At 36.4% G+C, this 22576-nt stretch overlaps 4 protein-coding genes and 2 non-coding genes across 7 annotated transcripts; 3 read left to right on the top strand and 3 right to left on the bottom strand.

Moving 5' to 3' along the window:
• Positions 1–1177: 1177 nt before the first annotated feature.
• On the top strand, positions 1178–2233 carry LOC121268332 (VQ motif-containing protein 25-like). Its single transcript, XM_041172553.1, has one exon. It carries the CDS (start codon positions 1273–1275, stop codon positions 1762–1764), a length of 492 nt encoding a protein of 163 aa, XP_041028487.1. The 5' UTR covers positions 1178–1272; the 3' UTR covers positions 1765–2233.
• Positions 2234–3718: 1485 nt separating this feature from the next.
• On the bottom strand, positions 3719–7464 carry LOC121268331 (probable plastid-lipid-associated protein 13, chloroplastic). The gene is made up of 7 exons (XM_041172552.1): positions 7035–7464; positions 6377–6498; positions 6216–6299; positions 5993–6089; positions 5172–5388; positions 4394–4446; positions 3719–3892 (listed from the first exon to the last, which is right to left on the bottom strand). Exons 1-7 carry the CDS (start codon positions 7302–7304, stop codon positions 3797–3799), a joined length of 939 nt encoding a protein of 312 aa, XP_041028486.1. The 5' UTR covers positions 7305–7464; the 3' UTR covers positions 3719–3796.
• Positions 7465–7470: 6 nt separating this feature from the next.
• Positions 7471–7543, bottom strand: TRNAA-UGC. The gene has a single exon. It is a non-coding gene; the product is annotated as a tRNA-Ala (tRNA).
• Positions 7544–7570: 27 nt separating this feature from the next.
• LOC121268329 (DNA polymerase delta small subunit-like) lies at positions 7571–14868 on the top strand. 2 transcript variants are annotated; one of them, XM_041172549.1, is made up of 15 exons: positions 7571–7720; positions 7979–8108; positions 9310–9416; positions 9517–9643; positions 10312–10419; positions 11505–11620; positions 11747–11830; positions 12587–12655; positions 12730–12801; positions 12883–12974; positions 13072–13199; positions 13396–13497; positions 13657–13724; positions 14485–14551; positions 14639–14868. In XM_041172549.1, exons 1-14 carry the CDS (start codon positions 7610–7612, stop codon positions 14542–14544), a joined length of 1374 nt encoding a protein of 457 aa, XP_041028483.1. In that variant the 5' UTR covers positions 7571–7609; the 3' UTR covers positions 14545–14551; positions 14639–14868. The 2 variants fall into 2 exon arrangements, with proteins under 2 accessions (XP_041028483.1, XP_041028484.1); XM_041172550.1 differs by having other exon boundaries at positions 14485–14552; positions 14674–14868.
• A 2651-nt stretch (positions 14869–17519) lies between these two features.
• TRNAC-GCA lies at positions 17520–17591 on the top strand. Its single transcript has one exon. It is a non-coding gene; the product is annotated as a tRNA-Cys (tRNA).
• A 1416-nt stretch (positions 17592–19007) lies between these two features.
• Positions 19008–22576, bottom strand: LOC121268330 (actin-1). Its single transcript, XM_041172551.1, has 5 exons — positions 22227–22576; positions 21341–21410; positions 20857–21250; positions 19654–20267; positions 19008–19382 (listed from the first exon to the last, which is right to left on the bottom strand). Exons 2-5 carry the CDS (start codon positions 21398–21400, stop codon positions 19317–19319), a joined length of 1134 nt encoding a protein of 377 aa, XP_041028485.1. The 5' UTR covers positions 21401–21410; positions 22227–22576; the 3' UTR covers positions 19008–19316.

Raw genomic sequence — 22576 nt, 5'->3', positions numbered from 1 at the left:
GGTTTTGATTATGGAATTTTTATAGACCCATATTAATTTGAGTCTTTAATGGGTGGACTCCATTAGTTTTCTTTTATAAGAGGCTAGGTCCCTCCTCCTCTCCATATGTCCATTAGCTTGCCCCATTGATAGCTGATAATTTGTGAGGAGCAAGGAGGAGAAGATCTACCTATATGCATTCTGCAAACATGGCTTCCGCAGGTATATTTTCACCATTTTCGTTTTCAGCATTGCTATCTTAGATTTTGATTTCTAGCATGTATTTTCGTGTGTTTTTACATTAGTTTGTTTTCTAACATAATAGCTAGGTGGCAATGAAATCATTTACAGTTATTTTATATCCAATAGATAATTATCAAGCTAGCTTATCCATCTTTGGGATTTGGCCTGATTGCTCCAAATTATGTCATTTTTTGAAAGAAATAATATATATATATATTCTTTTGTTAAACATCAAATTAATAGGTTTGGTATATATGGTAAGCATATATATTAAGGAATATTCATGTTTTCTCTCAAGAAAAAATGGGGTTTTACCTGGCAGATTGTGCAAACTTATAAAACGAAGCAAGCATGGCCATAATATCTTTTTGGCCAGTTTGGTAAGAATCCCGAAGCCTCATCCTATATATATCATAACAATTAACATCAAAATCTGCAATCATTTCATAGAGATCACAAAGAAAATTATGCTAATAAAAAAAAGAAAAGAATGATCCTAACTTATTAACAGATCCGGGGTGTCTTGGTTTTATTTTTCTTTTCTTTTTTTTTTTATTTTTTATTCAACGATGATGAGATATATATATATATATATATATATATATATATATATATATATATATATATATGCATATATACCATTATCCTTTTGATCTTCCCGGTTCTCTCGGCTGCATGGATCTCTCCAGAAGACCAAAAACCGTACACAATATGTATAAATATGATCTAATCAACAAATTGGGAATTGGGGAACCCTCAAGAGTTATCTTTACTTTATTGACTTCCTTGCAATCTACCAGACATGGCTTCATCCACTACTACTTGCTCCCAACACAGAGTCTTGTTTTTTTTTTTTTTTTTTTAATTCTTTTTCTATTGCCCACCCCATCAAACAATCTCCATTAACACTTCTTCTCCACCTATATATACTCTCTCTCTGTCTCTCTCTATCTATATATATAAGCATCCCTTCCTTTCTTCTAAACAAACACACCAACTTCTCCGCACCTCTCTCTCTCTCTCTCTCTCTCTCTCTCTGTGCATTTTCCAATGGAGGTGATAACAAAGAATCAAAGTTGTAAACCCTGTTCGACTTCAACTCCTGATCTAGCCGTGCACCAAGATTCAAAGAAAATATCGAAACCCAAACCAAAGATACGCATAATTCACATATTTGCACCCGAAATCATCAAAACCGACGCAGCAAACTTCCGCGAGTTAGTGCAACGGCTCACCGGTAAACCCAGTACAGAAAAGGGCTGCAATGAGAAACCAAGAATTACTGGAAGAGAAAAGCCGAGAACTGCTACATTCGACGAGCCAGTGGCGAAGAAAATAGAGCTCCGACCTATGATTCATGGTCTGGAGTCAAGGGAGAGAGTTAAGGACGAGGAAGGGATGTGGAATGGCGAGAAATCAGGTGGGTTCTTGGGCGGTTTTGCAGACTTGGAGGGTTTTATCCAAGAGCTTGGTGAGTTCCCACTTCTTCCGTTGGATGCTAATTCCCACATGCATGGTTTTGGAGAAGCTCAACTTGCCTAGCTATTGAAAGAAACCGATGGAATGGTTTTCTTTCATGGCCATTTCTTCTGTCATTTTATGATCAACGTTTGAGCTTTAGAAGTTTTTTTAGGTTGATATTAATTAGGAATTTTGTTTTGGATATGTTAAATGGTTTAAGTATCATATGGTATCTGATGATCATCTTTATTTACTTAATTTTCTGATTCTCTTAAGATCTATCTATTCTGTAAATAGCCGGGCTATACTCTCAGGCTTCTTGATCTCCAGCAGAGAAATTGCCTTAATTCTACACGACAACATTTGGATGTAATAGAAGCAACTAGAGATATTTTCTTAAACTATTTTTTTATAAGTTTTCATATGAAATTTCAGTTCAGTACTGTATAAGGGTTTTGTCTCTTTCGTTTGGATGTGGCACTGGCTCGTCTTTGTGGGCCTCTCTTTCACTCTCTCGATCTTCAGAATATTTTCTGGCGAACCAAACAAGAACGTGCAGAATTTAATTCTAAATAAATGTTTTACTTTTCTTGCAAGACTTGCTATATATATATATATATATATATATATTATCTCGTTTAAACCAATCTATTACGAAAAGTCGTCTCTCACTTTATCACGTCGATACAGAGATCAGACTGAAAGCATATTTCATATGATGAACTTGAGGCACATCTTCCAAGTTTAAAAAGCCCAGAACTTAACGGGTATTCATATGGTTACTATTTTATTATTATTCATATATTTATATTAAAATGTATTTTAAATTTCTTTTTTATTTTTTAAGTATTTTTGTAACATCCTTAATTATTAAAAAAATTAAAAAAATATACAATTTTACTAATACTCACTTTTTTAATTATTAAGTAAATAAAAAATTAAAAAAAATTAAATACAAAAAAAATAATAGATAAAAATTAGTAAGTAATAACTCTATCATTATTCTAACTTAATTCCCTTTTGTTCTGTGAGATAAATGCTGTAAGTCGCCATAAATAACCATAATCACGAATTAATCACGAGAACAATTTTAGTATTTCCATTCTCGAGAACCAGTTCATGAGTTCACACGCACATATATTCACTTAGATATCGTTTGGATAGTGAATTAAAATTAGATAAATTGAGATAAAAGTTGAATAAAATATTATTTTTTTAATATTATTATTATTTTAAAATTTGAAAAAATTATGTTATTTATTATATTTTGTATGAAAATTTAAAAAAATTATAATGATAAGATGAGATGAAACACTTAGTATATCTAAAGCTAGAAGAGTCTTAGAACCTGTAATTTGATGATGATTTTATGTACTAATAAAGGTAAATGGTTTGGAGCCTAGAGATTATTTTTGGGTTTATTAAGTTCTCAGGGTTAATTTCTCAGGTAACAAGTAATTTGGTCAAAATAGGTTGATGCTATTTGTCGACGAGGAAACAGGGGTATGAAGTCAACATTTTCTCTATAAATTTAATACACAAATTGCAATATTGATTCCTTGGGCGGCGCTTGAATGGGATTGAGTTGGCTAGCTATGACGTGATTGAAACTAGATCAACATGACATAATATTTTACAAGTACGATGGGTATTATGTGTTGATTTCTCCCGAAAAAGAGACGAGTTTTGTTACATACAATCATTTATATATATTTTTTACATATTTTATTAATATGATTGACTAAAATAATTATTTTATATTAAAAAAATAATACAATCAATCATATTAGTAGAGTGCGTAAAAAATTCGTAAAAATGCCCCACACAAAATTTTTGAAACAGTTATTGTGTCGCTGTCAATCAAGCTTCTGCATGCGATCCCGTTCCGAATGGGCTCTCTGCTTGAGCATTAAGAGCCTATGGTTGGTGCCATTCAGTCAGATGACCATTAGCATACGGAGTGATTGTATTTTGAATGGAACAAGGAAATAAAATAATAGAAGCAGCTCGACCAGAGAGAGGAGGACTGGAGGAGATGAAATGTAATTCTTAACTCAAAAAGGTAATTGAAGTAGAGAAAATTTTCAGTTTCTCATATATGTACAATTAATTCCTAACTCTCATATTCTGTAATGGGTTCTGCCAAGGAAGACGGGGGCGCTACCAACCTTGTTAGAACTTCAGGCACTCCAGCTGCATCCCTTATTATCTGTGTCAAAATCATCAAAAGAAGTTAGATTGTGAGAAATACCAAACTTTTGGTAGCTATTCCTATTCCTCGGCTCTTGACCAAATTTGTGAGTCTTCATGAGGATCCTTTGATGTGACAATAAGAGAATGTTTATTGGCATTGCACATTCATCAGTCACCTCTCCAACCACATATAAAAATGTTAACCTTGAGGCTAAAACTCTCTATCTTTTAGCTTAGATATAGTACATGCCCATCATTTATTGTAAACACCCCTCCCCCCCTTCTTTCTTCACCTTTTATTTTATTTCTGTTGTATCATCTTCATAACCTACAAATCAAATGGTGCCTTTCAACAAGTTTTTCTCTTGATACTTTCAACTGTTTTTGGAGCAGCAAAAGAAAACTTAGTGTTGTTATGTCAAGACCTTGAGCTATTATAACATCACCTTGCCCAAAGGTAGTGGTCTAGAAATCATTTAAACTCATCCAAGGAGATTATGCTCAATAACGTACTTACAAGTATTTCATCATCAAGATAAGAAATCATGAATAATCTCTGGAAAGTTCCACCTGTACACCGAAAAAGAAACCTCAGTATCCAACTGAAAAACATACATGTAAAAAATTATGATAACTCAACCTGGATTCCTACAAGTCGTTTATAAAATATAAACCTACTCTTTTCCGTAAAAATATTCAGAAATTTATCATTCTTAGGAAGGCATTTGAATGGAATATTGCCCACTTCTATAAATGAACGGTGAAGAAACTGAAACGGCATCTCTCAAAATGCCAAAACAGCCTCGCTAAAATTTGAAAAGCTTCTTACAGTAAAAATCCTGAAGTAACATTGTCAACATGTTTGCTTTACTAGTGGTGTGCATATGGAGGTATGAAAGAGAGAGAGCGTGTGTGTGCAAATATACAAACACATACACACACACCAAGGATGTATTACATTCCAAATGAAAAACATGGTGGAACTCTGCCCGGTTCTGACACCACAGGAAGGTTTGAGTAGTCAGTTGAACTCTTTGTTTACAACCGCACCCAAGGTTACAAGTAGGCTCATAGAATGAAAACAAGGAGATTTGGAAGATTTAAACTATCAAGAACTCATTTTTCCACCCCAGCTCTTCAGCTGCTTCAGTTACCAACTAAAATGATATAAGTAATAATTAATAAAAGCAAACTAAGTCGCCCTGGACAGATACCCAACAGATTTGTAGAAGTTTAGGATTTAAAGGTTCACTTGTTTGATTCCAGAAGAAAAGAAACTGCTTAAAATAGCTTACTGAGAGGAATTGTCAGCCCATTGGCAACGGCATCCCGAATAGGAGCAGGCAGTTGTTGCATTGTATTAACTGCCTGACCAAAAGCACCTCTTAGCTGTTCTGGTAATGTTTCTTCAATAACTGTTGGAGACTCCAGAATCCCTTCAATGTATTCCTCTTTCATTCGAAGCGGTCCCTCCACATATAACTTGGTGGAAAGATTCAATTTGCTTTCTATCTGCATTTCAACGTAAATCAAGCTCAAAAAATGCGTAAACACAAACGTAGTGTAAAAATGTACAGTTGCCAGCAATGAGATACATCATACACGCATTAACTATTATTTCATTCTGACATTATTCTTGCAACACTAATTTATTTTATTAGAAAAGGGGAAACCCTGTGTGCCCAGGATGTGTGCACAAAACTCCTAAGAATTACAATTCCTAATAAAGGGAGTCAATAAAATCCTTTTTCTTTTTGGTCGGTAAGGGAGTCAATAAAATCTACAAGTGCACAAGATCACTTGAACAACAATCTGAAGAACACTGATTTCAACTCAAAAGCAGATGGCTCTGCACCACTAAAAATACTATTATTTCTTTCCCCTCCAAATTGTCCACATTAAGCAAATGGGGGAACATTCCAAATGAGAAAACACCTATGCTTTCCAGACCGGTCTTTCAATCCAAAGAACACAAATTATCTTTTGACAATTTTAGGACACTGAATGACAAAGAAACTTCCTTGCATGAGCAACACATCTGTGCAAGCATATTCAGAGAAGACATTTTTTTTATAAGTATCAGCGAGGACATTTAAATGAACTCTTAAGTTATTACCGAGTTAAGTAATTTCAAGTTCACTGTAATCTTTGCATTTCCATCCTTGATTACCACATCCATTTTTGACAAATTAGCCAAAGTTGAAGGAAATCTCCTGCAATAATACAGATAGGAACCAAGGCTATTAGCCACCACTCGACCAAATTGTATACGAAAATGCCAAGATTTAACAATCACTTCCAACAAGGGAAAATAGATTAAAAATAAATGCAGTACTTACTCAAATATAAATTTAGCAGCAAATAATCCTGGGCTTCCAGACCCGAACCACTCAAAATTCCATCTACCTTCCAGAAAGGGCGACCTGGACAGCTGAGGAAATGAGTTAGCAGCATCTCATACCAATTATATAAATATGAAAAATCTTGAATGGGCACCTACGTAGTTGGTCTAGGTGTTGGATTGAGCCTCTCCAAACCAGTTATCCTCTCATTCACATCGATGCGCTGTATATCTGTAGTCTTACCTGTCACTAAAGCCTCAAAACCCCCAGAATCTTTAAACTGAAATTATGGCTCCACAAACAAACACTAATGAGCTTGAGCTTGAGCTTGAGAATTTACAAAAGTACATTCTTGTGCCATATGACTCAAACCCAAAAATAAATAATTATACAAATTGAGAGAGAATACACGCTGAAGCTGCTAGTTCTTGCTCTCCCACATGTCTTTGACTTAAAGCAAGGAAAAAACAACTAATGGATGTATTAAATTCTATCGATATTAGGTTAAATGAATGAGAAACTAAGCACCAAGGCAACCGAAGAAACGGAAAGTAAAAGCGTAACTTGTCAACAATTTTCAAGCAATTTGCATTTCCAATATTTCTCAGCAACCGCAGATCGTAAAGCTAAAAATTTGACTCCATACTGAGTGAATTAAAAATATAAGTCATGAAACAATAAACTACATAAATATCGGATTTACGAACAAAAGGAAATCATGACCAATAAGGAAATCAATTGAACAGTAAAATCATGCAAAAAAATGTTTAAAACAAAAAATAAAGTTTTTTTATATATAAAAAAAATGATACCCACAGCGAGAAGAAGGGATTCTTTCGCGGAAAGCCTCTCCATTTCCTTAGCGTAAGCTGCCGGAGCTCCCTGTACTGCCTGCTGAACCATTGCTCGGAAAAAGGATCTCCGGCCAATACTCTGGCAGACGTACCGTTTGCGGTGGGTCTCCGTCGACCTAGCGGGGGAGACCAGCGGAGTAGCAGTGGCTGGGGAAGACAAAAACGGAGACGACGAATTTCGACGCGACCGGATTGCGGAGATTGCAGGGAATGAGCCTTGTATGGAAGCCATTGAAAGACGAGTTATAGGGGAACCCTAGGTTTGTGGAACAATGAAGTGGAAGGTAGCAGGCCTGGTGGGGGGAGGGAGGGAAGAGAGACAGAGACGGACGACGTCGCTATGAGGGTATTTTCGTCGGATAAAAGAAACGTTTGTTTCTTGGGAAAAACATGAAAAATGGAGATGCGGGGTATCGAACCCCGTACCTCTCGCATGCAAAGCGAGCGCTCTACCGTTTGAGCTACATCCCCACATTCTTAAGGTATTTGAAAAATTATATATTTTGCTGATTAAATGTAACTCTTACGAAGGGGCTAATGACCAGCATAGTGAAATTTGGTGGGACTTCTCATCTTCCCGCCATGGAACCCATGGAAATCGACTCCGAGAAGACTCTCCAGAGAAAACTGGCTACCTATACCTCCCTGGTAAACTACCTTCGTTCTCTTCTATATTGCTCCAAGTTTAATCTTCTAGCTCAATACTTTCCCCTTCTCATTCCGTTTGGTTGCTGAGAAACCATAGGAAAATGAAAAAAATGGACTCTTCCGTGGCCAACTCTCAATAGATTCTTCAATCTGAAGCTGCACTTAGCTTTTATTGATGTCCCGGAAGCCAACGTTTTGAAAATTTTGTTTGCTTGCTTTTTTTTCCTGTAAATTTGAGTTTGGCATTGTTGGTCGCAGGACGATAACTTTGAGATTCAGAAAGAGACGTACAGGGGCCAGCAGTACAGCCAGATTTACTTTGCTCGTCTCCACTTGATGCGAACCCTTCTCTATTCGCTCGTTCCAAATCGGAAACCCCATTTACCTGGTAACTTCTGCTTCTAAATCTTCTGGAAATTTATCATTTTTGTGCACTCAAAATTGGTTTCTTGCCGTTTTGTTCACATTGGTATCCTGGGCTTTCGCTTGTTTTCAAGCATGTGCATTATTAAGCTACCTTGGGTCTTCGGTTTTCGATAAAACTCAGTTTTAGGGTTTAGGTTTGGGCACGTTGTGACAGTTTGTTCAGGGTTTTGTGTTGACCTCTACTGAGTAACCACGTGAAATCATCACTTATCTCAAAAACTTAAACTAATGGGAAGAGGCATTTTTATTTTATATCTTTTATTTTATACCATGTGAAATATCTTCTTTTTTTTATATATATTTTATAAGATATGTTTTATATCTTAACACATAGCCTTTGTATTTTGTTAGTTACAAATGTGTTGTGTTGTTAGTTTAGTATATGGAATTAGGAATTCTTGTTTGTGGGAGCATAATTTGGGATTTTGTAGTTATAAATAATTACATGCTCATGAGGGGGAATTTTGTTAAAGACCCAATCATTGATCCAAAAGTTCTAGGACTATTGGATACTAATTTGGTTACCTTTAACCCTCAGGATCACAACATTCCACCACGCTTCCAAATCCAACGTCTACGGGGGCCCACTCTATCGACATTGACCCGGTGGTAGCCCTTTCTCTTTTAGCGGCTTCACTCATCTATCAGTATTTAATGACTTAACACTATGTTCATACATAGTACCAAAGCATTTTAATCCATCTTATAGGTCTCTCTCTCCGTGATTTGAACCCATAACATGGTCCCTGCTCTGATACCAATTGTTAAAGACCTAATCATTGATCCAAAAGCCCTAGGACTGTTTGATACTAATTTAATTAAAACTTTAACCCTTAGGATCATAACAAATTCGTAGCTGAAAGTTGTTTAAGCACTAAGGTTTTTGGGTATCAAGAGAATAGGATCTTGGCACCTACTTTTTCCTTTTTCAGTTCCATTTTTTTCACAGTAGCTATTTTTATCGGTTGAGAACTGAGGCCAAGAATTCTATCTTCATTTTCTGGGACATCTCAAATGATTTCTTTAGGTTTTGATACGATGATAATATTGTAATCTAATCTGAGAATTGATTTTTTTAAGGTCTCAGCAAGGTACTGATAATTAGATAAGTAGGATTCCATGCAGTAATTTAGAAAATTTGCTGGGTTTTTATTGGGTTTCAGTTTGCACAATTTTGCAATTGGAAGAAGGCAAGGAATGCATCATTGTTGGAACCCTTTACAAGCACATGAAACTCAAACCTTGTGTTCTTGATGAGTACTCCAAGGAGGTATTGTTATCTCTTCGTTTAAAAAAAAAAAAAAACATACTGGGTTTTCATGATTGAAATCAGAGTTGTAGAAGTAAATTATTTTCATTGCAACCTACAGAGATCTGCGACTCCCCTTGTCAGGCCTCATAATTTTATGCACACAGATGATAATTTGGTTTTAGAAGACGATAGTGGAAGAGTTAAGCTTGCTGGGAGTGTGCTCTTACCATCTGCATATGTAACAGGTTTGTTTAATGAAAAGCGTATGATACCGAAGTAAGAAAACTCTTATCAGGATATGATCGTACTTCACTAGTTTTTTTTTTCTTTTAATTATTATTTTTTATTTTTTACACTATTATAAAAAAAGGAAACCACATTTTTTTTGTTTGGAAATGAGTTGCTCATGTTTTCCCTTTTCCCGGTCCCAGTGCAGCTTAAGTCATCTTTATTGCATTACTCCTTTTAATATTCCTTATTGCTAGCCTTATGAATGCAGTTTTTGTTGAGCTGTTCTTTAAATCATCATGTAGTTCTAATAGGTCTAGAAGTAAAATTGATTGGATGGTTGTGATAAAACTTTGTGTAATATATAATCAAGTTCTTAATGCACTTCTTTCTAGCCTACTAGAATGTAATTAGGTGTCTCACTTTGTATACTTCATGTGTACTTGGGCATCGCGTAGTTTCATTCACATCAATAAAGATTATTACTTATAAAAAAAAAAAGTTCTTAATGCACTTTTCACCTTTCTACTTATTTATGTGTGGAAATAGCTGTGAACGCTCAAGTATCTTATTTTCTTAGCTTTGGCTAAAATCTGAGATGTGGCTTACAACTTGGTATACCAAAAATCTTAAACTGTTATCTGTACAAAGCATGTTTATTTGCACTGACATGTACACGCGATAGGCATTGTTGTTGCTTTGCATGGGAAGGAAACTGATGCTGGTGACTTCTTGGTTCAAGATGTCCTAGAAGCTGGCTTACCACCCCAGATAGAGCTTCCTCTTAAATCAAGTATGATCTAGTTTATCTTCTTGCCTTTTTCTCTCTTGATGTTTCTACCTCTCAGTATATTATGTGCATCAGCAATAATATTCTTCTCTATATAGCTTCTGGAATAATAATCGCTAATAATATCATAAAGCTATTATATGCATTCAGGGACTTTTTTTTTACCGATAAGAAAGAAAAATTAAACAGGCATTACCATTTGTTTAATTCACTTCACAAAAGATACTCACCTAAATTCTGAAATTTTACTTACTAAAAAATACAAAAGATACCACATATAAAATCAAATTTGGGAGGAAAAAATGGACAAGGAGTTTTAGTGTTGAATCTAAAATCAAACTCATTTATTTATACCATTGGCAATGACATAAATCATCTCAACAGCAGCTCAGGATTTTTTTTTTTTTTTGATCAGTAAAAGTAAAAGATATAGCTCATGTACATAGGAAGTATACACAGAATACAACTTATAACCACTAAGAACCAGAGATGGATACAAGCAAAGTATGAAAGAAGTTCACACTCACATTCATGAATGAAGTATTGAGTATATGGATACATATTTGTAAGCTAGGAAGATAGGAAAAATATCTTAACGGGAAAGAAGTTCACTCTTATTCACAAATTAAGTGTTGAATATATACAAAAAAAAAAAGTGTTGAATATATATACTTGCATGTGTGTTTCAGTCCTTTTTCTCCTTATGTTATATTACGCAAAACTAGTCTCTCTTATCATGAGTCTAAATATGCTGCTGGGTGGAATTGTGAATAGGATTGAAAGAAATTAGAGAAATTCTGTTTTTCATCTAGAATTTCATCATCCCAATCACATAAGTTGATATTTCACATTTTAAGTGCGTTTTTTATTCAAGTGGTTAATTTATGAAGCCACTTAAAAATGTGTTACATCAGTACGAATGACTAGGGATGACAAAATTAAAGTTAAAAAGTAGCATTGCTCAGGAAATTATTTGAATTGTGTTTGCAGAGTTAGCACATATTTGTTTTTTGATAAGTAAACATAGTAATTGAGTTAGAACATATTTTTATCCATGCTTTGCCATGATTTCATTAATTTATGTGCAGGTGAAGACAAGTATGTTGTCTTTGTATCGGGGTTAAGTGTTGGGAGCAGCGCTTCTAATCCTCTCCAATTTCAGCTTCTTGTTGATCATATAACAGGACATTTAGGAGATGAGAAGGTTCACTTTGTGTTTGCCTTAAAGCTATTCTTCTTCTTGTTCTTCTTCTTCTGACTGGGTGGGAGGGGGATACCTGCTTTTTAAGCAATCCCAGATGGCTAATTTTATAGGACTATAATTGAACAGGAACAAGGCATTGCGGCAAAAATAGTTCACTTTGTAGTTGCCGGGGATTCTATCGAAATCCCACGTGGTCTTCTTAATGGACAGGTAATGCATTTACGATGTGTGTTCTTAGGTGAATGAGCAGCTTCATTTTATTTTTTTTTTAAAAGAAAAAACAGCTTCAAAATCATATCTTCCCTTGTATAATTTTCAAGTAATTTTCTCTTTTAGTGAAAATTGATTGGTACACCTACTAAACAGATTTTTATCTGTTAGAGGAAAAAAGACAACAAGATGGCTATATCACCTCATAATTCCAAGGATGGAAGTTATTCTGAGGACCTAAATGTTATAGTTTAGTAACCTTAGGGGATATTATTGTGATTTTTCATTTTCTTTTGTTGTTCTTTCTTCCTTGTTACTTTTCCCCTCTCTCTAGTAGTCTGTTTGTTGCTTCATTAGAAAATGTTAAAGTTTTTTTTTATCAGTAAAAATGTTGAATGTTAGAATGGGATTTATCCTCCCAAAACCCTGCTTTGACATGTTCATCTCTGAGTTTGGTCTCTGTGCATGTCGCTTGTTGCAACCAGTAGTCTGTTTTCTAAAGATTTAGTTGTTTTACTTGCAAAAGGGATGTCTTGCATATGGATTCAGGAATTAGTTTTGCTTCCCTCCTATTAACCAACAAATAATGAGAAATTCTTTTAACTTATTTTGATAAGACTGGAATACAGAAAGTTCAAGATGTCACAGTTTTGTTTCTACAAGATTTTATTTGTGATCATGCTAAGATTCACCAAAACACATGGCAGTAACCCATTAATTCATTTCTTTAATTGTCACTTTATTTAATACATGCAGAATTTGGCTTCAAAGGATCAATCAAGGCTGTCTGAGCCTATTAAAGAGCTAGATATCTTGTTGACACAGGTTATTATCATTAGTTTGGTTGAGAAGTTAGCTTTGTTTCTGTCTCCTAATTATGACTATCTACATATTTCTAGATTGCTGCTAGTTTGCCTCTAGATATCATGCCCGGCCCCAATGATCCTGCTAATTTTTCGTTGCCTCAGCAGGTTAGTTCTATGTCTTGAAAGCATACTTTCATTGCTATAATCTGCATCTATTGGTTCAATGCTAATTTTTCTTCCTTTCAGCCGTTGCATAGATGTCTTTTCCCTGGGTCTTCGGCTTATAACACTTTTAGGTCTTGTACTAACCCTCATTGCTTTGAGCTTGACAATATCAGGTACAATGGTCGTAATTTGTAATTTACCACCCTGCCACCCCTCCCCCCGTTTCTCCCAAAAAAAACAAGTTTTGACATGGTGTATTGTGTTTTTAAGATTTCTTGGAACATCAGGTCAGAATGTAAATGATCTTGAGAAGTACTCAGAGGCGAAGGATAAAATTGAATTCATGGAAAGAACATTAAGGTGGAGGCATTTAGCCCCGACAGCACCTAATACTCTTGGTATATCTATAACACTATATGCTACATGTTTTCTATTATCACCTTGGTTGCTTCTTAGTGCTGAGCAGTTGACTAACTTGAGATAAGAAAAAAGTATTTCACTAAAGAAATTAGAGGACTGATTGATGAGATTGAACTTTTTATGTGGTTGTAATTGAGTAGCTAAACAAGAATTCCCATTGATAATATTTTCCAGGGTGTTATCCTTTCACGGACAAGGATCCTTTCTTCATTGAGAGCTGCCCTCATGTTTATTTCGTGGGGAATCAGAATGAATACAAAACTGACTTAATAAAGGGTATTTTCTCTTCAACTCGTAGTTATGAGCTAAACCATTACTGTTTTATACCGTTTTAGTTTTCAAGCGCCCTGCCCCCTCCAATGGCCAAAAAAAGAAAAAGGAAAGTTAAAAAAAAAAACCATAAATGATAACTTTGATGGTAACTTCTCAATGCAGGATCAGAAGGGCAGTTTGTAAGACTCATATGCATTCCTCAATTCTGCACTACAGGAGTTGCTGTTGTGGTAAGCTTTTATATAATATCAGGGTGCTGAAAATTTTCTAGGAATTAGCACCAAACTAGAAGGTTTAAACTTGTTAGACCCCACACATACTGTGCATTTATGTTGTCTATTCTATTCATCCAATGGCTTTTAGTCCCTTGTATAGTAAAAAAGATAAAAACGGCTTGAAGACAAATAAAAAATTGCGCTTGAAATAAATCCATTTTGCAAGATAAGCCTTTTAAGTGAACCTAGGAGGTGTTACTGCTGTGCATCATACATGTATTGTCTTTTGACCGACCCTCTTATGCTTGTAATACAGTTGATGTGATCTTGTATTGTGCATTACAGTATAGTTTTCATCTTCTCCAGAAGATATAGCATGCAGGAAACAGGATTTTCTTCTCTTACATTTTTTCTTGAGTTAGATGTGTCAAGATTGGTCTGAATACCTCTTTCTATTGTTTTCCTTCATTTATATAGAAAAAGGGTTTCAACCGAGCATTGATTCCAGCACTTAATTGCTGCTTATTTTACTATACACGTTAGCTGCTACTTACACGTTAAGTCTATTTACTGTACACGAAGAGTCTATTTACTGTACACATTATCTATTTATCTGCTATACTATCTAGATATAGAAAGCATCTCTGTAACAAGATGATCCTAATATGTGATTAGAAGGCTTTATGTGGTGTCTCAGTATCTTAATTGAAAGGTTTATGGGGTAATGTATATTTTGCATGCATGCTTACATAAATTCATTTTTCCCTTTTTGCAGCTAAATTTGAGAAATCTTGAATGTCATACTCTTAGTTTTGGGACTGAATTCATCTCTTGATGACATGGTATGAAGTTCTTTTTGTGTTAGAGCTTTAGATCTCATGATAATATATTTTATAACTTATTAAGATTTTCTGTTTTATGCCTCACAGGTTTCTACAAATTGTACTTTTGAATGCAACCGTCTTTGTAGAACCCTCACACAGAGCCAACGAGTGGACGTCTTAAGTTTGAAGCGATTTCTTCCACCACCCAATTTTATCAGTTATCCTCTGTAAACTATTATCGTAGAATTTCTTTACTATGTGATTTGTTTCTGTTTCTTTTAATGTACCGTTGTTATAACACAGGATTTTTCGACAAAGATGCTATAAATTATTTTCATGAATTGTCTAATTTCTTTTCTTTCATAAATTGTCTTGTGCACCCCTGAATTATAATTTTTTAATTTGCACCATAAACTATTAAAGTTGGCAATTATCATCCTGAATTATTAATGCTGATGATAATTTGCACTCTCGGTTAAAATATAACCGATTAGATCTGGTCACATTTGGCTAATTTTTATTTTTATTTTTTGTCAAAGAGATGTACTTTTATATACTATGTTATATATATTTTATAATAAAAATAATTTTATAATCTAAAACATCATATCAAATTACGTTAATTTATAAATTTATTTTTGTGATCTCTCTAAAACATTTTCACAATTTACCGCTCTTGTAAGATTGTCAAAGGGCAATACAATTAATTTGGCCATCTTGGAAAATTGGAATATCTGTTCGTACCCCAACATCATTTATTGAAGAAATTTTTTATTATTTACTATTCACCACCCCACACCTTATAGAAAATATCCCGACATCTTATGAAAACGCTATAAGTGTAGGCTGTAGGAGTGAATAGCGGCTGATATATAACATTCCTCTTTATTGAAACCTTGAACTTTTTACTCTTCCGAACAGTTATATTTTCCACCCTTCTCATTATTCAAATTATTATTTGCCTTCTTCCCAACGTTCCATTTTCCACATAATAAGAGACAAACCCACCTATTAATCTTCCCCCCACCATATATTTGCATTTGCACTATCGCCTTGTTCACCTCCCCTCCTACACATTACCCCATTTCTCTCTTTTTTCATAATGGACTCTGCTAGCTCTGCCAAAGTTGAACATGTAAACAAGAAGTCCTCTGATGAATTGCTCAGAAAGTTTGTTGAACTGGGTTCATATTCCGTAGACAAGACACCAACGAGGAAAGAGTTAAGAGTGTCGAAGCTCCACAAAAGATTTAGGATAATCAAAGAAGTGGATCGCTTTCACTTTGAGAGTCCACCAAATGGTAGGACCAGCTTATTGGAGAGGAGGTCGCTTCTTCCTGTAGTGTCGACAAGGCAGTTGGCATTGCTTCGGCAACTTGGGATTGGAAGGTCGCATTTCAGGACAAGGGATGTGAATAACATGTCAATATTGGGAACCATTGAGAATGGGTGGATTTATGACATATATTTTCATTTAATTGCTCTTTTTTTCTTCTCAACATGCTATGTTTCAAATCTTGCATATACAACTAAAGTTGGGGTGGGCAGCGGGGCCCCGTATCCCGCTATCCCGACCTTATCTACTACGCCCATGCGGGGCGGGGGCGGGATGACCCCCCGCTCCGCTTCACATATATAAAAAAAAATATTTTTTATATTTATATATAAAAATAAATATATTGTATATAAATATATACAATTTATTAAAAACTTGAAATTTTATTCAAGTTATTGGATTGCCATAACTTCTTAGGTCAACATTTATATAGGAGGCCAATGCAATACAATAGTAATAATGCAACTCATACTGTATTGTATTGCATTGGCCTCCTATATAAAGATTGACCTAAGAAATCAAAACAATCCAAAATATAACTCTAATGAGTTTAAATTCTTTTTGTATTTATAAATTTAAATTATATTATAATTTGAGTCCAAAAATATTTTTTTGGATCCAAAAATAATCTTTTAGACCCAATGTGTTGGTCTAGGCCGGGGGTGGGGCAGATGGGGTCCCCCCGCCCTGCACCATACGGGTAGCAGTCCTAAACTAAAGTACATTTGTCATTTGGTGTATTTCTGCTGATGCCACTGTTTTTAACATTTTCTTCTCTTACTTCTATCTTATGTACGTGTATCTATGATGTGTTTACCGGTGGGGAACTTTGTGCAGACATGGAATAAAACTGTAGAAAGGGCATCAAAAGTTTTTATTGTGAAGCATTACCACCGGCATAAGCGTTTGATAAATGACATTGTCAAAGGTTGAGGCTTGAACTCTCTATATACTAGTTTCCAAGCTTTGCGATGTACCATTACTGGCTTTAGATGATAATGGGAAAGGTGGAATAAATCAAGGTGAATTTCACAAAAAAAAAAAAAATCAAGGTGAATTTCATTATTTCATGCATCTAAATGATCGGCTCTCTTTCTCTCATTGAGATTCGAAGCTACGCATTGGAATATTGAGATGTTATACGAGCAACTCTACAGCACGTTGTCCACAAAACTGATCTACAGCATAGTTGAAAGATTTGCAGAATGGGCAAATAATTTAGCAACAAGAATCCTGAGAGGAAACTGAAATATAAATAAAGGCGTTAAAGCATGGTTGAAAATTGAATTATAGGACTGTTTAAGAAAAATGGTACCCCCATAAATAAGACTTCAAACATAGATGTATTATGTATACTCAGCTCCATTGAAAAACAGGAGGAATGACATGATCTTGTACCCTCTTCCAGCTTAGATTAGATGATATTGGCATGGCTGGATTGTAAGTACACTAATGAACTTGCCATATACAAAATAATAATTCTATTTGAACCCTTTTGTGTTGTTACATATCGGGATGGATGATTTTAAAGGCATATATATGCACTGCCACCTGCAAAGTAGCTGCATGTTCGTTTCTATCTGACTTGTCCTCTCTCTCTTTTTCAATAGATTTATAAAAGTATATTACCATCACAACAGAAACATGAAGGGGTCCATAGCTCAGTGGTAGAGCATTTGACTGCAGATCAAGAGGTCACCGGTTCGAACCCGGTTGGGCCCTTTTTAATAAGCTGCTTTTCTTTTTGTTCTATTTTTTGAAGGAAGCGCGGTCTCACATCCACTCTCCGAAGAAATTCTCTGTTAAAAACGGTAGCTGCTCGCCCGGTTTCAACTTTCCCGGGAACCAGAAGTCCCCCCCCCCCCCCCCCCCCCCCCCCCCCGGCTTGCCCTTTTCTCACGACACTCTGTGTTCACTCTCATCTCCCCATCTCTTTTCTCTCCCGCACTACCTACAATCGCATTTTCTTCGGTCCCTCTCTTCAAATTTGCTATCTTTGATTTTACTGCCTCTCTCCCTACACTTCGATCCATCACTCACTCTTCAGCACTCTCTTCCATAATTTAACCAATATATATTTATTTTGTACTTCTGAATTCTCTGGGCTTTTCTGGCGAGAGAAATGAGGGATGCTCTCGTCGCTGGCAACTGGCAAGGAAGGATCGCGTCGGCGTGTTCGAAGCCAGTAAGACGGTATGCCCGTATGAACACAGATGATAGTAATGACGCCAATTCTATGCTCGGAGACTTCGAGAAGCACTTCTTAGGAGATTTATGGTCCTTCCCCGTGGTTCAGGCCAATGAGGTCCTCGACTATCATAGCCTGGTCGAGACCGGACATAACGCCACCTTTTCGGTGCTTACGAAGGCCATGGCGGCCCGAGGCGTCTCCATTATCTGTGACCATCCTTCTCTTCAGCTTGTCAGTGACAGTAATATCTCTTTACTTTGTCCTATGCTAATTTTTATATTCAATTTTTGTTGGTAGATCAATGAGTTTTGCGTTGGGTTACAGTTTTGGTAAGAATATATAGTGAAGCCTATATAGGGAGTTTGTGGTGAATTTCTTGTGTTGGTTTTTCTTCCTGCTTGGTGTGTGAATATCTGTGGCCATCGAAGTCATTGGTGTTTAGCAGATTGGCTTGCTGACGAAGAGTTTCGTATTCACACGTACACGGCTAGAAGGTGCGGCGAGGATTAATATTCACGTAGTTGATATGGAAATTAGTTCTGCGAGGGGTTGAGGGAAAACCTCTCAGCTGCCGCTTCTTGTGTTGATTGTGAATTCTTTTGAGAACTAATGATAAATACGCAGGGAATAGCTCTTGACCTAATTAGAACCGGCTTTGATGGAGGATAATAAAGTTTCAAACCTGTAAATTGGTACCTTTTCCACCAGGGGGTTTTGTATCTGGGATTCTGGAGTCTTATTTCTTAGTCTGTTTCAAACATGTTTTACCTTGAATGCTAAAAATCCAATATTTTTAACCATGAATACTCTTCATGTGCCTAGAAAAGATCATCACCATGTTGTTTACGTAGTTCTTCTGCTTGTTACATTAGATATCCATCCACGTAGAATACAGACTCCAATTATACAGTTGCACAAAACAGTGCACACAAAAGGTATACAGTAGATTATAATCAATCATAAGATCTCTTAAATAAATTATAGCAAAAAGAATTTCTGTTTCAACCCAAACCAGAGCAGTAACCATACACAACCCTTCTACAACAAATAGTTATGAAAAAATTGAGTCTGATACTTAATTTGATTGCCTCCATGTTCACCGTCCCAGAATAACAAAAGAAAAAACATAGAGAAACAACATGAATGAAGAATGGGAAATAAATTAGAAAAAGGGAAGTCCGCAACCACCAGATTCGAAGCCTCTCAGAAACACAATGTATCTTGTAAATTCTTTGCCCACCACTTTCTTTGCATGATTAAAAACATTTCCTGTGAACAATTGAGGGCCCAGATTCATCATACTCTGCCTTTGCAATCCACATCTGCACAAAGAAGGATTTTGTTTTCAGTTAGGAATGTTTGAATTACCATATTAACAACTATCATGCTAGAAATGTGCCAAAATAACACTACTCTGTCTTGTTAGGTGAGACAACTCTGCCTTTGTTCAATAAACAAAGTTTGCAATGCTATTTGTCGTAATACCATTGGTTCATATTTTCTTTTTGCATCTTCTTTTCATCCATAGATGTTCAAGATTGTACACAATGGAATGCACTCATACAAACACAGGTGAGAACAAATTCACAATACCTGTTGGAAGGTGCTGAGAGATGCCAAAATGGAGCCTCCAATCCAGACACTGTACTTCCTCTCTGGTGGTGCCACCACTTTAATTTTCATGCTGCTTGGAGCTAATGCTGTAATCTCCTTGCTCATCCTATCAGCAATGCCTGGGAACATAGTGGAACCACCACTGAGGACAATATTACCATAGAGATCCTTCCTGATGTCGACATCACACTTCATGATAGAATTGTATGTTGTTTCATGTATGCCAGCTGCTTCCATCCCGATCATGGATGGCTGGAAGAGCACTTCAGGACAGCGGAATCGTTCAGCACCGATGGTGATCACCTGCCCATCGGGTAGCTCATAGCTCTTCTCCACTGCTGAGCTTGTCTTCGCTGTCTCTAGCTCTTGCTCGTAGTCAAGAGCAATATAGGCTAGTTTCTCCTTCATGTCCCTCACAATTTCACGCTCGGCAGTAGTGGTGAAAGAGTAACCACGCTCCGTCAAGATTTTCATGAGGGCATCTGTGAGATCACGACCTGCTAGGTCCAAACGCAGGATAGCATGTGGAAGGGCATAGCCTTCATAGATGGGAACTGTGTGACTCACACCATCCCCAGAGTCAAGAACAATACCTGAAAGACAAGAAGCACAGCATAAAACAGATGAACAGAGGGCACCCACCACTTTCATTACAATAGATTGCGTTTTGATTCTCTCTACAAACTGAAGATTACATGAAGCATTCCTGAGAAGCCACTCTTACGGTAATTACTTTGTTCCCCCACAGTTCAATAATGAGCAAAATACGCATACATGCAGTTCCCAAGAAAATAACCAAAAAGAACGTTTACTCGATTTGAAAACACACGCTTAATTAATTCTAGTAGAAGTGCTACAACTGCACAGACAGTAACTGCAAAAGAGAAAAAAGAAGCCAGAAGCGCAACTTATGACATAGAAATACTGATGATCGAAGCATATGCACCATCACAGTGTACTAAAACGCATTCCATGAATTTGCCTTGATTCTCAAATCAATTTCAGCAAAATTTTTCTTGTCATGAGGGCAAATATTTATCTCTCTAATTTACCCAATATTAGAAATGAATGAATCCCACACGTTGCCTCTTACATATGTTTTTTAAAACTGTTTTCTAAACTTAGTAGTTAGTGTAATGGTATAACATTAAACAAAAAAAAAAAAAAAGATAATTGACTCACCGGTTGTACGACCGCTAGCATAAAGGGAAAGGACGGCCTGAATAGCAACATACATAGCAGGAGTGTTGAAGGTCTCAAACATAATCTGCGTCATTTTCTCACGATTGGCCTTGGGATTGAGAGGCGCTTCTGTGAGAAGAACTGGATGCTCTTCTGGAGCCACACGAAGCTCATTGTAGAAGGTGTGATGCCAGATCTTCTCCATGTCATCCCAATTGCTAACAATTCCATGCTCAATTGGGTATTTCAAGGTCAAGATACCTCTCTTTGACTGAGCCTCATCCCCAACATAGGCATCTTTTTGGCCCATACCCACCATCACACCAGTGTGTCGAGGGCGACCTACAATACTAGGGAACACAGCCCTTGGAGCATCATCCCCAGCAAATCCAGCCTGAAAATTGCAGATCCGTCGGTGCAATTAGATACTAATCAGAACCCAAAACATAAATGGTCAACATTATTTATGATTTTGGATTTGTACCTTAACCATCCCAGTTCCATTGTCACAAACAAGTGGCTGAATATCCTCGGCTTCTGCCATTTCCTATTGCCTGTTCCACAAAGATACCACCATTACAAACATAAGCAAAGAACAGTAGTTTCTCATCCCACAAATCATAGCTACGTATTACATGGGATATCATGAGCAATTTGATTCACCATCGTATGACATAATTCAGTCAACCCAAGCACAATGCATGCAGATGTTTAATGCCAATTCATGGTAATAGAAAGTTTCTATAATCCTCGACTCCCAGATCTTCTGGCAGTCAAAATCAAAATATGTCATTCAAACCACATAAGCCAATCCATTGGAACTTTTTTTTTTTTTTTTTTTTTATAACCATGGGTGTCCGGCCAGCTTGCGCGCAGCTTGACTAATCCCATGAGGTCCTGGACTAGGTAAACCTACAGTGCCCTAAGGGACTCGAACTAGAAGCCAATCCATTAGAACTTAACGACAAGGAAATTTACAATATTTACCTCATACCGATTTGCAATAGACCAAACCTATACTCTAAATTCTACTGCTGTATACTTGGACAAAATTTCCGATACGATCAAAGCAACAAACTTTCTTCGATAAAAATCTAAATATTGATAGGAACATCCAACCCACATTAATCTATCAATGGCATTTCAAATTCATACGTGATCCGAATCTACCCATCACGCATTAGTTAAAAGAACAACAAAACATCTGCAAATCTAGGATGATCAATCGACGCGCAGCAACGTTATTTAAGAACCATGCACAAAAAAGATCACTAAAGCAAAGTTTCTGAAACATTGAACGATAACAATTCATCAGTGTTCTCTGCGAACAGAAAAAAAAAAATGTTGATCAGATAGAAGGAAGAGGACACCTTCGAGAAGAAACTCTCTCTGTGCTTTTTTATTTTTCGGTTGTTCTGTGTGGCTCTCTCCGTCGTCGCTCTGTTTATGGGACTGTTGTCGAGTGGGTTCAGGTATATGTTTTAAAAATAGGGTAACCTCCTGCAAGTGAAATTCAGCTTTAATGGACCTCAAATGCTCTCTCCCGAAATCCTGGCCGTCGTTTCGGAATATCTGATCGACGGACCCCATTACTCCTCACGTTCGTATTGGAAACAGCTGGCTCCCTTTTGGTTCCTTCGCGAGGACGGATATACCCACCACGCATTTCTGGAAATGGCCCCGCGGTGGCTGCTTCTGACCAAAGGGCATATTGGGAGAA

This window comes from Juglans microcarpa x Juglans regia, chromosome 5S (assembly GCF_004785595.1).
Source record: "Juglans microcarpa x Juglans regia isolate MS1-56 chromosome 5S, Jm3101_v1.0, whole genome shotgun sequence".
Taxonomy (NCBI): domain Eukaryota; kingdom Viridiplantae; phylum Streptophyta; class Magnoliopsida; order Fagales; family Juglandaceae; genus Juglans; species Juglans microcarpa x Juglans regia.
Note: the sequence above shows the minus strand (reverse complement) of the source record. Positions and strands in the feature narration are given on the sequence as shown.